This window comes from Erythrolamprus reginae, chromosome Z (genome assembly GCF_031021105.1).
Source record: "Erythrolamprus reginae isolate rEryReg1 chromosome Z, rEryReg1.hap1, whole genome shotgun sequence".
In the NCBI taxonomy this organism is placed as follows: domain Eukaryota; kingdom Metazoa; phylum Chordata; class Lepidosauria; order Squamata; family Dipsadidae; genus Erythrolamprus; species Erythrolamprus reginae.
In genome coordinates this window covers 111,568,320-111,584,656 of record NC_091963.1, presented here as the reverse complement: position 1 = coordinate 111,584,656, position 16,337 = coordinate 111,568,320, and the positions used below count along the sequence as shown (strand labels likewise).

At 40.0% G+C, this 16,337-nt stretch overlaps 1 protein-coding gene across 3 annotated transcripts in view; it reads right to left on the bottom strand.

The window, feature by feature from the left end:
- Positions 1-16,337, bottom strand: part of NPEPPS (aminopeptidase puromycin sensitive) — a 127,667-nt gene that overhangs the window by 72,797 nt on the left and 38,533 nt on the right. For all 3 annotated transcript variants that reach the window (XR_011556851.1, XM_070727671.1, XM_070727670.1), the window contains exons 4-9: positions 14,985-15,106; positions 14,612-14,719; positions 13,116-13,316; positions 11,484-11,580; positions 11,349-11,382; positions 8,114-8,228 (exon numbers count right to left, since the gene is read on the bottom strand). Coding sequence is in view for 2 of the 3 variants with exons in the window: in XM_070727671.1 (XP_070583772.1) it covers positions 8,114-8,228; positions 11,349-11,382; positions 11,484-11,580; positions 13,116-13,316; positions 14,612-14,719; positions 14,985-15,106 (677 nt within the window). In the remaining variant the exon portion in view is untranslated. The remainder of the gene's footprint in view (positions 1-8,113; positions 8,229-11,348; positions 11,383-11,483; positions 11,581-13,115; positions 13,317-14,611; positions 14,720-14,984; positions 15,107-16,337) is intronic.

The window sequence follows — 16,337 nt, the reverse complement described above, 5'->3', positions numbered from 1 at the left end:
GGTGACCATTTTAGGTCTTGAGATATGATAGAACCTAGAAATTTGAAGAAATTTATAGCTCCATAGAGCAGGGACTCAGGCCGTCTCAGCTGTTTGGTGATGGCATTTCTCATTGGCGTACCAACTAATCTGCACACCCACCAGCAGTATACAGTTCAAGGCGGCAAGATGCACGTATCATGCCGCCTTGATTGCATCAGCGGAATCCCGCCTGGCCTTTCTGTTTAGGGTGACACACTCCCTTCTTAATCGGGGGCTGGGGAGTCCTTGCAGAGCAGTACCAAGGATTTTAACTCATTTTTCGCTGATAAAGTCGCTCAGATCCGGACAGACCTCGACTCCGATTGGATAGCAGTGTCGACCCAGCCACACTCAATAACAACAGTCCAGTCTCCAACCTTCCCTTTATGGGGAAGATTGTCGAGAAGGTGGTGTCGCTCCAGCTCCAGCGGTCCTTGGAAGAAGCCGATTATCTAGGCCCTCAACAGTCGGGATTCAGGCCCGGCTACAGCATGGAAACTGCTTTGGTCACGCTGGTGGACGATCTCTGGCGGGCCCGGGACAGGGGTTTATCCTCTGTCCTGGTGCTTCTTGACCTCTCAGTGGCTTTCGATACCATCGACCATGGTATCCTTCTGCGCCGACTGGAGGGATTGGGAGTGGGAGGCACTGTCTTGCAGTGGTTCTCCTCCTATCTCTCTGGTTGGTCGCAGTCGGTGTTAGTGGGAGGTCAGAGGTCGACCTATAGGTTGCTCCCTTGCGGGGTGCCTCAGGGGTCGTTCCTCTCCCCCCTGCTATTTAATATCTACACGAAACCGTTGGGTGAGATCATCCAAGGGCATGGGGTGAGGTATCATCAGTATGCTGATGATACCCAGTTATACATCTCCACCCCATGTCCAACGTTCCCTCTAATTTTTTTCGGTGTGGGCGGAAAAGTATAGTGTCTGAGCGGCACTCCCTTCGGGACTGGGCGGCAAACAAGTATAAATAAGTAAGTAAGTAAGTAAGTAAGTAAATAAATAAATAAATAATAGGAAAAATCCCTTTTTTATTAAAAGAAATTAATAGAAATTAATAATAAAACAAAACCAAAATCTATTACTATTAAAACTGAAACAAACAGCAAAACCAAAAACACAACTATTAATAAATCCATCCTTTAAAAATCTTCATTTCTTAAATATTTATCATAGTATTATAGTAATTTCGTAATACTATGAAAATCTATCTGAACACCAATGCATCAATTAATATATTTCCATAAATTATACTTTTCTATAATGTCATTCAATATTTCCATGCTCAATTAATTTTCAGGCACTTAGTATTTACTATTATTAACTTTCATCAATCTTCTACATTTCCAAGTATATTTTAAATTCATAATGCAAACTCAAAAAACCATACAGTACATATCATAAACCCCTTATTTATCATATGTATCTTCCATTAATTTTACCTATGTAATTCTATATAGTTCTAAAATTCTAATCCAATTTTTTAAATTAATACATCCTAATATTAAACAATACCTAAATATATCTTTTACCAATATTCCATAGTCAATCCATATTTAATAATCAATCATCCCTCCTCAAATTTCTACCACTGTTCTCATTTCTGGGTACCTCTTCTGTCTCTCCCCGTTTTCTGTCTCATTTGTTTCTCATTTCTCCCTCTTCCTCCCTTTTTCACTCATTCCTTCCCTCTCTCACTTCTCCTCTCTTTTTCCATCCCTGTCTCCTTCCCCCCTTGTGTGTGTGTGTGTGTGTGTGTGAAATCTTGAACCATTTCCAAAACCAGGTGAGGGCTAGTTTTTTAGCCCTCTGTGCTTTTTACCATATGCTTTAAATCAAGAGTCACTTCTCTGTTTTTCTCTTTCCTCTTATTCTCTGCCTCAATCATTTTCTCATTTCTCTTTTTTTCCTCCCTTTTTTTCTATCATTTCTCTCTCTAACTCTTCCTCCTCTCTTTTCTCTCTTGCTTTCTTCCTCTCTCTCATTATTTCTCTCTCTTCCTTCCTCTCTTCTCTCTCTCTTGCTTTCTTTCTCTCTCTTTCTCTCTCCCCCTTATTCTCTCTCTCTTTTTCTCACTTTCTCTCTCGTCCTTTCTTCTCTGGAGGCCAGAGAAGGTTTTCTTATTTTGAAAATAAGGGCAGGCTTTCCGGAAGCGCTCCGGCTGTGAGACTTTTCTCCGAGCACTTCGGAGACGCCTGCCCCGCCCCTCTCGCAGCCCCTTCACTAGCGGCCGGATGAAGAGGAGAAGCCAAAGCCGCAACTGCTGCTGCAGCCACCGCTGCGTGAGGAACAGCCCCCCAAGGCGGGAGGCGGAGGAGGGGCAGCGGTGAGAGGCCAGGGGTGCAAGGAGGCCGGAGGCACCATGGGGGGGCGGCCACGGCTCCCTTTCCTTCTGCCTATGTCTACTGCCAGCGCCTCCCCTCCCCCCGCGGGCTGCCAGGGGGATGGGGAGCGCGCACAGATGCACAAAATAACCTTTGCTGGCCTTTGCACTTTTGTCGCTCCCCGCCCCCAACTCCAACGCCCAGCTCCTTGAGCGGCCTTGGAAAAGGGTGCGCGGGGAGTTATTTTGGGGTGCACGCCCACGCGGCAACGCACCTTAGAGTGAACATTGTCCATGTGCAGTCAGTGAAGCAGTGGAAGTGATGTGTGCTGGTGCCTGGAGGCTGTTAGGGTCTGGATGGGTGTCAACGGGCTCAAACTCAACCCTGACAAGACGGAGTGGCTGTGGGTTTTCCTTTCAAGGACAATCCCATCTGTCCGTCCATTACCCGGGGGGGGGGAATTATTGACCCCCTCGGAGATGGTTCACAACTTGGGCGTCCTCCTCAATCCACAGCAAACATTAGAACATCATCTTTCGGCTGTGGCGAGGAGGGCGTTTGCCCAGGTTCGCCTAGTGTACCAGTTCCAGCCCTATCTGGACAGGGAGTCACTACTCATAGTCACTCATGCCCTCATCACCTCGAGGCTCGACTACTGCAACACTCTCTACATGGGGCTACCTCTGAAAAGTGTTCAGAAACTTCAGATCGTGCAGAGAGCAATCATGGGCTTCCCTAGGTATTCCCATGTTTCATCAACACTCCACGGCCTGCACTGGCTACCGATCAGTTTCCAGTCACAATTCAAAGTGTTGGTTATGACCTACAAAGCCCTATGTTATCGAACCAAAACGGCATTCCAAGAAATAAAACAATTCCATGCCTGTGCTTCTCACAGGGTAGGATTTATTAACGGCCATGTCTGGATTCGACTGGAATCATTCTAACTCTGAGCCCCTTAAATTACAACCGAGTCAAAACCCCATCTCACATCCCCACACCCACAAGTGCAGTCATGAGGGCCAATCCTATGCCGGATTCCTGATTTCTTCCTGTGTTTGTTACTATGGCATCTGGAGAAAGGAATGTGTCTCTCTCTCTCACTCCCAAGCTGTGTCAGGTCCACCTTTGACTTCACATAATGATTTTTGGCCTGACAGGCAGCCTCCCTTCCCTTAAAACCTGTCTCCTGGAACGATGAATAAGTATAGGAGTTAGTACCATTCCAAACCATCCTATCTTCCCCCTCCGGGACCCTTTGGCTTGTTCGGATAATTCTCATGGAACTGCTTGACTAACCTATCAGCACTGACATCCTGACTCTTTACCCAGGTAGCCTCCGACAGAGGGTACCCCTTCCAATGAATTAGGTACTGTAAATTTCCCTGGAAAATGCGGGAGTCCAAAATATTTTTCACTTCATAGTAGGGTTCCCCCTGAATCACTACAGGGGAAGGGGGCGGCTGTGCGTGTGGCCTTATGTTGGACCCGATCAGAGGCTTAAGCAAGCTGCAGTGAAACAGTGTGGATCCTACCTAGGATTTTGGCAGCGCAAGCTGCACCGTGACCGGGTTGATTACTTTCACTATTGGGAAAGGGCCCAGGAATTTTGGGCCTAGCTTTTTACTAGGCAGCCTTAACCAAATGTATTTTGTAGACAGGAAAACTTTATTTTCCACTCGAAAAGGGGGTTGGGGTGATCGGTGCTTATCTGCTTGTTTTTTGTAGGCTTGTGCTGCCTCCGTCAGTGCCTTTTTGGTATTCTCCCATCCTCTCTTCAGCTTCTCCATCCAGTCCACCAACGTGATAGACGAGGGAGGTTCTGTAGGTAGTTCTGGCATGGGAACAAAATCTTGACCACTGGTAACCTGGAAAGGGATTAGTTCCGTGCTGCTGTGTATAGAATTATTGTACGCTACTTCTGCAAAAGGCAGCAATTCAGCCCAATTGTTCTGCTGGTAACTCACATAACATCTAAGGTACTGTTCCACTAGGGAGTTAGCTCTTTCTGCTGCTCCATTAATGGAAGGGTGAAACACAGAACTGAGTCCTTGGGTGGAACCAATGATGCGGACGAATTCTCTCCAGAATCTGGCTGTGAATTGGACCCCCCAATCTGATATGATTCTGCGGGGGACTCCATGCAATCTGTAAGTGTGTTTTAAGAATAATTTAGCCAAGTGTCTAGCTGTGGGTAGCCCCGAACATGTGATGAAATGGGCTTGTTTGGAGAACAAATCGATGACAGTCCAAATAACAATGTTTCCCTTGCTCTCGGGGAGCTCCACCATGAAATCCATCGCTATTTCTTCCCAGGGCCTAGTAGGGTTGGCTACTTGCTGCAGCAATTCGGGGGGGGGGGGGGTTCCGGGCCGATGCTTTCTGGTGGGCACAGGTAGCACAAATTTTCACATAAGCTTCAACTTCCACTCTCATTCTGGGCCACCAGAACTGTCTCCGCACCAGATGCAATGTTTTCAGTGGCCCCCTAGTCTGGAGTCATGACTCCGTTGGAGAATATCTAGTCACAGGCTGGCAAGCACATACAGCTTGGTTCCCTTCCAAGCCAACCCTTCCCTCAGTGTTAGGATTTCCTTATGGTCGTTGAACCACGGGTCAGTGGGCAAAGCTGACTTCAATTTGTTTTCTCATTCCCCCTTCCCTGGTGGAACCTGTCTCTTGGTCTGGTCTTGGGTGAGAACAGGTGCAGCTTTCTCCTTACTTTCAGGAGGGGGGGAATACATGGGATGATTGGATGTACCTCTTCCTCTCTCTTGCTATTGTACTGTGGTTTTCGTGACAGAGCATCAGCAATGAGGTTCTTCCCAGCTGGGATATGTTTTGGTGTAAAATTGAACCGTCTGAAATATTGGGCCCTAAGCAATATACTTGCTTAGGGGAAAGCCTCTGAGGGGTCTTTAATGCTTCCAGGTTCTTATGGTCAGTCCACACTTCGAAAGGAATGGCTCCGTCTTCCAGAAAATGCCTCCATGTCCCCAGTGCTACACGTACAGCAAATGCTTTCTTCTCCCAAATAGCCCACCTCCTCTCGGTGGGGGTCAGCTTCCTGGAAAGGTATGCACAAGGCAACAACTGTCCCCTTCCATTGGCATCGGACTGGATCACAAACTTCCGCTCAGGGTCAGGATGTTGCAGGATGGGCTCCTTTGCAAAAAGTCTTTTGAGCCTTTCGAAAGCCTTTTGGCATTCCATCGTCCACCTGATTGGCTGAGAGGGTCTGGGCAAGGCAACTTCTGTGAAAACTAGAATGAATTGCCGGTAGAAATTTGCAAATCTTAAGAAACTCTGTAATTGCTTGCTTGCCAATCAAGCACTGTCTTCACCTTAGTTGGGTCCATCTCTATGCCTTCGCTAGATATGCGTTATCCCAAATAGTCTACTGACGTCTGGTGAAATTCGCACTTGGAAAATTTCACATAGAGCTTAGCAGACAAAAGCTTCTTTAAGACTTGCCTCACTAACTTGAAGTGGTCAGGAAGGTTCTGTCTGTAGATAAGGATGTCATCTAAATACACAAGAACCCCATTGCAGAGGTGGGCGTGTAGAACTTCATTTATATACTGCATGAACACGGCAGGGGGCCCTTTCAGGCCAAATGGCATCACCCAAAATTGGAAACTCCTTAAAGGCCACTTGAAAGTGGTTTTCCACTCATCCCCTTCCTTTATTCTGATGTGGTAATAAGCCTCCCTTAAGTCCAACTTGGTAAAGTATTTCCCCTTGGCTAGATGGTTTAGTAAGTCCTTCATGAGGGGGAGGGAATAAGTGTTCTGCATACACACTGCATTAATTTTCCTGAAGTCAATGACTAAGCGAACGCCTCCGTCCTTCTCCTTAAAGAGAACGGGGCTGCTGTCCTGGAATTTGCAGGCTGGATGAATCCCCTCTTTAAATTGGTGTCTATGTAGTTTCGCAGCTCTCCCAATTCTTTCAGTGACACTGCGTACATCCTAGGTTTTGGGAGAGTTGCCCCTGGTTCAAATTCTATCACACAGTCTGTAGGTCGGTGAGGGGGCAGTTAATTGCAATGTATTGTATTATTGTTATGTTGTGAGCCGCCCCGAGTCTTCGGAGAGGGGCGGCATACAAATCTAATAAATTATTATTATTATTATAATTATTATGCTCAGTTACTGAAAGTGAGAGTCCAAGCAGAATTTTAGTCAACTGTAAGATAGTTGAGTTAGAGAAAAGCATGTCCCTCTTACTGACTGAATTTTGAAACTGGTACGCTAGGACCAGTGGAACAGGGAGGCCATGCTTCAATCTAAAAAATAACTCAGTCCTTTGACAACTGACCAAAGTTTAACCCATTGCTTGGATTCCTCTTAGCAGCACACAGGAGAACCAATAAATTCAATTTAAGAAATATGGACAGATTGTATATGGACCCTTACATGTGCTACAAGTTATTTTTTGCTTTTAACTCCAATACTAATACTAATGCCCTAATACTAATCAAATGCTAAAAAACAAATGGTTTGGGGTTAATACTTTTCTGACCACAGTGCTAGAGTAAGTGGAAGGTATGTGACAGCAGAAGGAAGTTGGCCTTATCAGTAACACACAGCAGGCAAAATTCACCAGAAACAAATGCCATGGAAAGAGGTAATATCTATTACTATGTGTCAAAGGGATTGTGGGAAAAACTCAAACAAAACATTTTTTTAAAGTACAAAATAAATATCCTAAAAGCACCCTGAAATTCATCTATGAATGTCTACTTCATAAGTTACCAGGATTTGTTGCTTGTTTATAATCATTCCTGTATCAGTGATATCATCTGACTATCTTAAATGGTATAAACTTAAGTTTGTCCCCACAAAACCTATCCTTATAAATATAGATATAAAGCCTGTGTGAGCAATGAAGAGTGTATCACCATAGAAGCTGGATAAAGCATCAGTTTCCTGCTTAATCCCTCTTTTCCAGATAAGGTAAAGGTTTCTCTGACTAGTTGTTTCCAATTCTAGAACATGGTGCTTATCTCTGTTTCATGGCCGAGAGAGCAAGTATTGCCCATAGGCATTTTCTCTAGTAATGTGGCCAGCATATTTATTCTCTTAGGCACATAGAATGCTGTAACCTTCCCATCAAAGGGATGCCTCTTAATCCACTTTCATTTGCATGCATTCAAACTACCAGGTGGACAGGAACAGAAGCTCAACCTGTAACACAGCACTTGAATCTCAAACCTGGCCTGCTGCTTTCCAGCTGATTCGCTAAGCAATTTTAACTGATGAGCAATCATGCTCCCCTTCTCCAAGTAAACAAAATGCAATTATGAAACATAAATACAAATGGGATTAAAAACTGATTTGTTTTAATCTGCAATTTTTTTCTAACTGATTATTCTAGTGATGCACAAATGGAAAATTTTCCTGAGTGAATACTTGGATTTAATTGGAGCGTATAATTTCCACCGTCATTTACTATAGCAACCAGCATGAATAAAAAAATAAATACATGTTAAAGTTGATATTGCCAGACAAGTTAATACTGACTTTAGATTTCAACCTGATTTTACTGGGGACAATCTGGGTAACATTCAGCATTTGATCTACTCTAATGTTTTGATATCTTCACACTGTTTCCCCAGTTGAAAAACATGATATAAAACTATGCAAATGCAGATATGCCCGTTGTCAGCAGTAATGCCTCCAACAATGAGTACTGATATTCAGGATTATAGGAATGGATTTAACAATAATTGGAGAGACTTTTAAATTAAATATACTTCTTAAATACCATAGTCACGAGGTTTCCAAACCACTGGTGAGCAAGTTCATGGCCCACAACAAGGGCTACCCACTGGCGAGAGGAAGAACAAGAGTTTTTGGGATCAATCAGCAGTGCAGTCTCCCTGCATGTGGAAAAACAGAGGTAGCAATGTGACATCAAAAAAGTAAAGTTTAAAAACTTAAGCAAGTTAGATAACTCATCTAACCAAATGTCCAAGGAGATTTTCAGTAATTCTTCTGAAGACCTTATTTTGGTAGTTAAGATTAGAAGAATTTGCTTTTGCTTTAAGTTTTTGTTTTTTAGAACTAATAAATAAAGTAACATATTATTATCATCATGTACCAATACAGAAAAGTTCAGACTATATCTCTCTTTGATAGAGGAAAATACAATATTTCCTAAGAAGGCAGGGCAGAGTTTGTTATATACACCTTACAGACTATTTCTTCTTTTCTCATTGAAGAAAGGGAATTTGCAATTCAACAGTTTTACAATGTGCAGAGTGAATTCTTTGGGGTCATTAAAAAAAAAAGATTTCTTGCCAAGTCTTAAAAGTGAATGACAGTGTGCTAGGCAAGCAGCCAAACACAATTCTATTATGTGTGAGTCTAATTCATGCACCTTTGAAAACTGCAACTACTTGAAGAGAAAAGGCACAGCTCACATAATTATTGGAATATTCTAGTGTTGTAAAGATTCATTTTAATTTTAGTCCTAACAAATATGATTAAAATATATCATATTTTTTAGAATATTTATTTTATTTGTTTGTTTGTTTTTTTGTTTGTCAAGTACATAATGGTGGTATAAAAAGATATAACAATGTTTATATACATGATACTAGAAAGAGAGAAACATTAGGACTTATGCACGCCCCTTACTGACCTTTTAGGAATCGGGAGAAGTCAACAGTGGATAGTCTAAGCCTTAAATCTAAGATTCTATGGGTAAAGTTTTGGGGGTTAGGTGATGATATTACAGAGTCAGGTAGTGAGTTCCGTGCATCAACTACTCGGTTACTAAAGTCGTATTTCCTGCAATCGAGTTTAGAATGGTTTACTTTAAGTTTGTATCTGTTGTGTGCTCATGTGCTATTGTGGTAGAGACTCCCTGTCCAAATAGGGCCGCAATTGGTGCACCAGGCGAACCTGGGCAAATGCCCCCCTCGCCACAGCCCAAAGATGATGGTCCAATGTCAACTGTGGATCGAGAACACCTAAGTTGCAGACTCTCTCTGAGGGGGTCAAAACTCCCTCTCCCTTCCAGGGTGATGGATGGAGAGATGGAGGTGTCCATGAGAGGCAGAACCCACACCCTCATGATTGAGTTTGAGCCTGTTAGCAGAACTGCACCCATCCATCAGTTAATGTTTAATTGGACATAGCCCAGAGCCCTACAATGAGGGAGACGACCTGTTTTTAAATATAACACATATATAAATATGTTATAGGAATACTTAAATCCAGTCAAGTGACCATTTTGCCTATTTAACATTTTTCAAGAGGAAGAGCTAAAAAGAAATGGGAGACTGAAAACAAAACTCTCCAAAACAAAAAATCTCTATCAAAGCCTGGCAACACAAGAATATATTCCAAGACATTGTGTAGTAGCCAACCTACAATTACTGATGCCCAGCAGAACAATTAGGAAAGCTCTTCAGCATTTCCCTAGTCCAAGGACTTAAGAAATATCAAGTACACTTGGGCAAATTTTGTATGGAAATTGTCTCTATTCTCCAAATTATGAATTTGGACACCGTTTATGTAACTGACCACCTATTAATAAATGTTTTGACTGGATTTGCAAGACTGATCTGTAACAATTTCTAAATTCTCAAAAGAAATCGTGTTTCATTACAAGAAGCCAGAATTTCTAACCATAGCTTAATCCCTGGCTGTCAATATATCAACAATAACTCTAAAGATAGCAGGATGGTTTTCCATGCCACAGTAAAGGCTGATTCAGCAGCAAACACATAAAAATACAAAGAAAACAAAATCTTTAAATGAAAATAAACCATAGAACAGACTATGATACTAGTAAAAGGATGGTGTTATTATGTTAATATATTGTATTAATCTTCATACACAAGCCACAGATTACTCAGAAATGATGGGAGCAGGCTGATCTAATCCTAACATTTCTGAACTACTGGTATTCTTCAATTTATGACCACTGGGGCTGGTATGGGGACATTATGATAATGGGAACTAAAACCTCAGATGTTGACCAAAACAGTTGTTAAGTGAGGCAACAGCAACCTTGACATTCCCAGGTTGTTAAGTTTATGTTAAATGATATCATAGGTCAATGATCAAATAGACATCTGCCTCTCTTTTCTGAATTTGAAAACCCTCCATGACGGGCAGGATTTTCAAACTCAAAGTGAAAGGCAAATCTCTCCACTTTGGGTCTGCAAATCCTGGAGAATTTGCAGATCCAGAGTGAAGAGCTAAGTCTCCCCATTTTGGAACTCAAAGCCCTACTTGGATTTTGGCAAAGAGGATTTTCAAATCCAGAAAGAAGAGGTAAGTTTATTTTGTCTGAGTCTGAAAATCCTGCTTGAATTTTGGCATGGTACAGCACCAGAATGCAAAAACTTGGCTCAATTCCACTAACTTTCTGGAGAAACCAGCAGGGAAGACTCCAAATGGCGATCACTTGATCATGGAAGGTTTGACAACAGGTTATAAATACAAATGGTTGCCAAGCACTCAGATCGCAATCATATGACTGCAGGAGTGCTGCAATCACAAGCACTTTTGTTTAGTACTGAATTTCCAAAAGTCCTGATCAAATGATTCTAAGGTATAAAAATAAGAACTTGAAAGAACTCACTGTAGAATGATATTCAGATTCAATAAGCTGGGTCAAGAATAAGGAGGGGGAAAAGCTAAATAAAATGGAATCGAACACTTAACTTCATTTTATGATCTTTCTGGAAAAACCAAAGAAAGTGCATGGCTCTAATGTTTACAGTTGTAGAACTATGGTGTAGCAATGAATATGAATGCAACTTAGTTATGATTCTTTATTTCTGCAATTATTCTTTGGAGAAGATATTTTTATAGAAAGTTCATACTACCCAAGATGGAACACAGTTCAAGTTCAAAGAAGCTATTTCATTTTAATCAGTTTGAAACTTAATTCATTCCTTAATAACCTATTTGATAAAACTTGGATAATTAATCAAATGGAAACATGAACATAAGAATATGAAAATAATATTTTAATATCATACCTATAAGTAACAAGGCCCCAGTTCTCCATGGCACCTTTTAAAATAAATACAAAGTTTTATTGATATTGATACATATGACAGTCTGCAGAAGTACTTTGTAATGTAAAGAAAAGTCAGACTTTAAAAATATGTTACCTGCTGCAAAGTCTGCAATAGCTATAAGATCAATTTTAGGGAGAGGGTAAGGAACATTGAAGTAATCCTTATAAAAAGGCAAAGTTTTAGCAGCAACCTATAGAAATAAAAATATTAAAAACTGTAACAAAGCATGTTTGACTTTATATTGCCTATCTGTTAAAACAGACAGTGGTATTGTATATCAAACTTTACTTCTTGAAAGCTTGATGCATTTTTAAATTTCCTATTAATAAATATAGCATAAATGCAAGATTTACAAAATTATAAAGTAACACAAAATGTACTTTTATGGTAGTTTTTATAAAGAGGAGGGGAGAACTTATTAAAATATAAGAGAAAGTTCACTACCTAATATTGCATATCTTTAAAAGTTTGTTTTCCAGATCCCACTTCTTTTTAAGTCCATGAAATTTGTAACTCTGAAGTCCTTAATTTTCAGAGTTATAAGAATCATTTTATTATGACAAACTGACCTCTATGAGATCAATTTATGTGGCAAAATATACATTGCATTCTGATTAATTGTAGTTCATCCCATCACTAAACATATTGGAATTTGCCTATTTATCTGTCTCATCTATTTAACTCAGTGCTTTTGGCATTCCTTAATAACAATACTAATTACTTTAAATACAATTTTGCCCCATTTTTGCCCAAAGATGCAAGGAATTTCATTCCAGACTGCCTATATTCATTTATTTTATTCATTTAGAAACCTTACAGAAAATTTGTATATAGTTGCCTACTCATAGCAACTCTAGAAAGCCTAAAAGCAATAGAAACGCGATACAGGAGGAAGGGGACAATAACTCCGCACCTACCCACCAGCAATACATAAACAAACGCATCATTTGCTGGGTTCCACAGCCCATAATGGGTTTTCCAGGCCCACTGGCAAAACCAAGTCTTCAGGGCCTTACAAAAATCTGGGACCTGCAAATGTACTTCCTTGGTGGCAGAATATTCCTTGCCTCCCCCGCTCTAATGGGTGAGTGGATGTAACAGGCAAGAGATGCTCCCTCAGATAACCCGGCCTAATCCATGAAAGGCTTTAAAGATGACGAGCACCTAGAATTGCACCTGGAAAGTGCACATGTGCACATTGAGGTCTGCACAAAACCATGCAGGCTGCTGCATTTTAAATTGCAGATACCAGATGCTTTCCAAGGGCAGCCTCAAGTAGTACGTACTGAAATAATCAATAATCATGACTAGCGCATGTGTGATTGTGAGTAGGAACTGTGGGTCCAGGAAAGGGTGTAAGTGTCCTTATGCATAGTTGTGTAAATGTCCTCCTGGCTATGACTGCCACCTGTTTCTCCAGTACAAGTCCAAGAGAACAACCCGAGTATATACTGAGTTTGTTTGGGGCAGTACCACTCTATTCAAGACCAAAGGTAGCAATTCTCCATGGCCCAAAGAACTATATGTTATCTATATATTCTATCTACATATTCTAGTATATAATAATGTCTTACATGTAAGACATTAAAATTCCCTATATCTTACATTTAAACATGCATTTGCATTTGTAAATTAAATGAAATTAAATGATATTTTTAACACTTTCGTTTAGTTTTCCAGGAACTGCCATAGAGCTAGACGGATAGATCGTTAAGCCTTTCTTACCTCTAATGCAAACTTTCCTTGTTCTGCTTTGCCAACAGGAGTATAAACACGGATTAATACACCATCAGTGGTCCTGCTTTCAACAAAGTCATATTCTCCAACCACAAAAGCAACAAGATATGTTGACATCACAGGGGTACGGGCAAATTTCACTTCTACCAAATTTTCATCATCAGGATAGGGCACCCGGTCAGTAATATTCTGTCCAACAAATTATGAAGAGAATGAATATACTTAATGTGAAGCAATACTAAATTTTATAAAGCGAAAGTGATACATTCTGGTCTATTTCTCAGTGCCAAATTACCGTAACATGATTTCAACCGTCTTATTTGCATTCATTTACTACACACCTCAATTGCAATTTCATTCTAGGATACAGTCCCATTGGGCTTTTAAACTTACAATATTAGTTTTATTAGTGGATATGTGACTAAAAGTACAAATTCTGAAATTAAAAAAAGGAAAGTAAAGAAGCGTAATCAGTAAATGAATAATGTGCAAAGAAAAAACTATAAAGAAATGGTTTTCAAGTTAGTTACAGATTCATTTATCCAAGTTGCAAAATTATTATTATTATTATTATTATTATTATTATTATTATTATTATTATTTTGTGTTTTTTTTAATTGGATTTGTATGCCGTCCCTCTCCGCAGACTCAGATCTACGGTATCTTCTTCTAACGTTGCAACATATTATCTTTCTTTTCTTACAGATAGTCCTCAACTTATGACCATAACTGAGACTAGATTTTCTGTTGTTAAGTGAGGCAGTTAAGTGAGTCCAACTCAATTTTAAAACTTTGCCACAATTTTTAATCGTGTGACATGTTTTTTAATCACGTTTCCCCCAATGACTGCTTGCCAGAAACTGGCTAATAAGGTTGCAAATTATGATTTCATGACCCAGTACTCAAATGTTGTAAATACATGCTGGTTGCCAAGTACCCAAATTTTGTTCATACAACTGTGGAGGATGATGCATTGGCTGTAAGTGCAAGGATGAATTGTAAATCACTTTTTTCACTGCCACTGTAACCTTTGAATGGTCACTAAAGAAATGATTGTAAATTGAAGACCACCTGTAATACATAGGTAGTTATTTAATCATTCAATGACTGATCAAAGCTACGTTGGCCTCAGAAATGGTACTTTTCAAATGGTGGTCACATGATTGTGAGACATTTCTCGTTATTGTTGACTCAGCTTTTCATTCTTCCATGGTCGGTCAAATGAGGAGCCAATTGTTGGGGCAATATGCTGACCCTGTAAACCACTTAGAGAGGGCTGTAAAGCCCTCTCAATCTGAATTAATATCTATTCCATATTCTTAATATGACACTTCTAAATAGTGATTTTTTTAAACAGCTACATTAATTGTAACATTATCATACGACAGAAAGCATGCAATCCAAACTTAGGTCATATCTTGTAGTATTTTTTTCTGTTTATCAAACCACTTTGTAATATAACTTTAGGTTATTAAAATACTTACCATATTTGACAGTGCTACTCTGTCTTTGGGAACCACCAATGAAACATCAAAAGTTGCCTTTATAGCTGGCTCATCCCAACAAGGAAAGGCCCTACGAGCATCAGTGGCCTGCAGGAAAGAAAAAAGCAGCATTAAGAAGTCAACATATTTGAGGCATTCTGACAGTTTCAAGAACTCTCATATTCAGTATTTGAAAGAATACACGTACATACACATACACACACAATCAAAGGGGGGGAAGAGTGCATTTTTGGAAAATGATTGAGTCACAAACAGAAATGCAGAAACTGAAAATAAAATTTAAAAATACCAATTTGATATAGCCAGTTAATATGAACAGAACAAGTAAAGTATAAATCAAAGGATTTCTTACCTCAAATTGTGTAACAGCAGCAAACCGAGTATCTCCAGAAGGGGTGATATATTTACTTCGATAGAATCCTTTCATTTTGTCATTCAATTCTCCAACAAAATCTATCTTTAATGTTCCCATCCCTGCGTTTTGTTTTTAAAAAAAAGCATACACAGAGATATTATTATCCTTACTGAAAAGAAAGAAGCTAAACCCAGTACAGTATATTTAAGCACAGGTAAAGTAAGAATATAACAGATTCCAAAAGTATGCAGACGCTGGGACTCTGAAAAATAATAAAAATAGTAATCCAAGTACCTGAGGACCCCTTTGTACAGGTGGTCATGCAGTACCTCCTTTATCAGCTTCATGAAGACTGTGGGTGCTGCAACCCAAAGGTCATCAATCTGAACTGGGGGCTACTGAGGGGGAAGTTGAAGGCTGTTTTCCATTTGTCCCTGATCTGAACCCTGCAATACATCTCTCATAGATCCAGTTTGGTGAATATCTTCCCCTTAGCCAGCTGGCCCAACATGTCTTTCATCAGGGGAAGTGGGTAGATGTTCTCCACACATAGGGCATTGATATCCCTAAAATGCATACACAGCCTCATCCACCCATCTTTCTTAATTAAATTAATTAAATTAATTAAAATTAAATTAAAATAATTAAAATAAAATAAATTAATTAAAATTAAATTAATTAAAATAAATTAAAATAAATTAAATTAAATTAAATTATGAAATTAAATGAAATTAAAATTAATTAAAATCCATGCACAACTTCATCGACCCATCTTTTTTTCCTTGAGGAGAACCAAGACGGCCATCTTAGATTTCACCAGCTGGATGAATCTGCAGACGAGACTGCCATGAATTCTAGGGGGATTAACACCATATGTGTGGAGAACCACTTATTCACTCCTCCACTCGTCAGTTAGGAATGATGTTTTGACTGAAGGCCCCATCTCAGTTCAGCTCCAAACTGTCAAACTGAATTTATTTCAGAATGCCCAAGGATATAATCCCACACCCCAATCAAATTCAGGCTTGACATATATGACTAGACACAGTTCTCAGTAATTAGTTAAGATCAACATTCACACCTAAAGGAAAAATGAGACCATGCAGAGAAGAAAGATGGGTTATATAAATTCAGAGAGAATAAACAGTTCCTATTCTTGTGGTCTTGATAACTCATATCGACGAGTGAAGTTTGTTGAAGCTTCTTACCTGAGAAAGGATCTGGCCATCATATGGTGACTCAAGACTTCCATCTTTTTGGAACAAAATGTCTAGTCTATGGTGTTGAATGAGGGTACACGGCTGACCTTATGTAATTGCCCAGAATAACTCCAATATAGGAATGAATCAT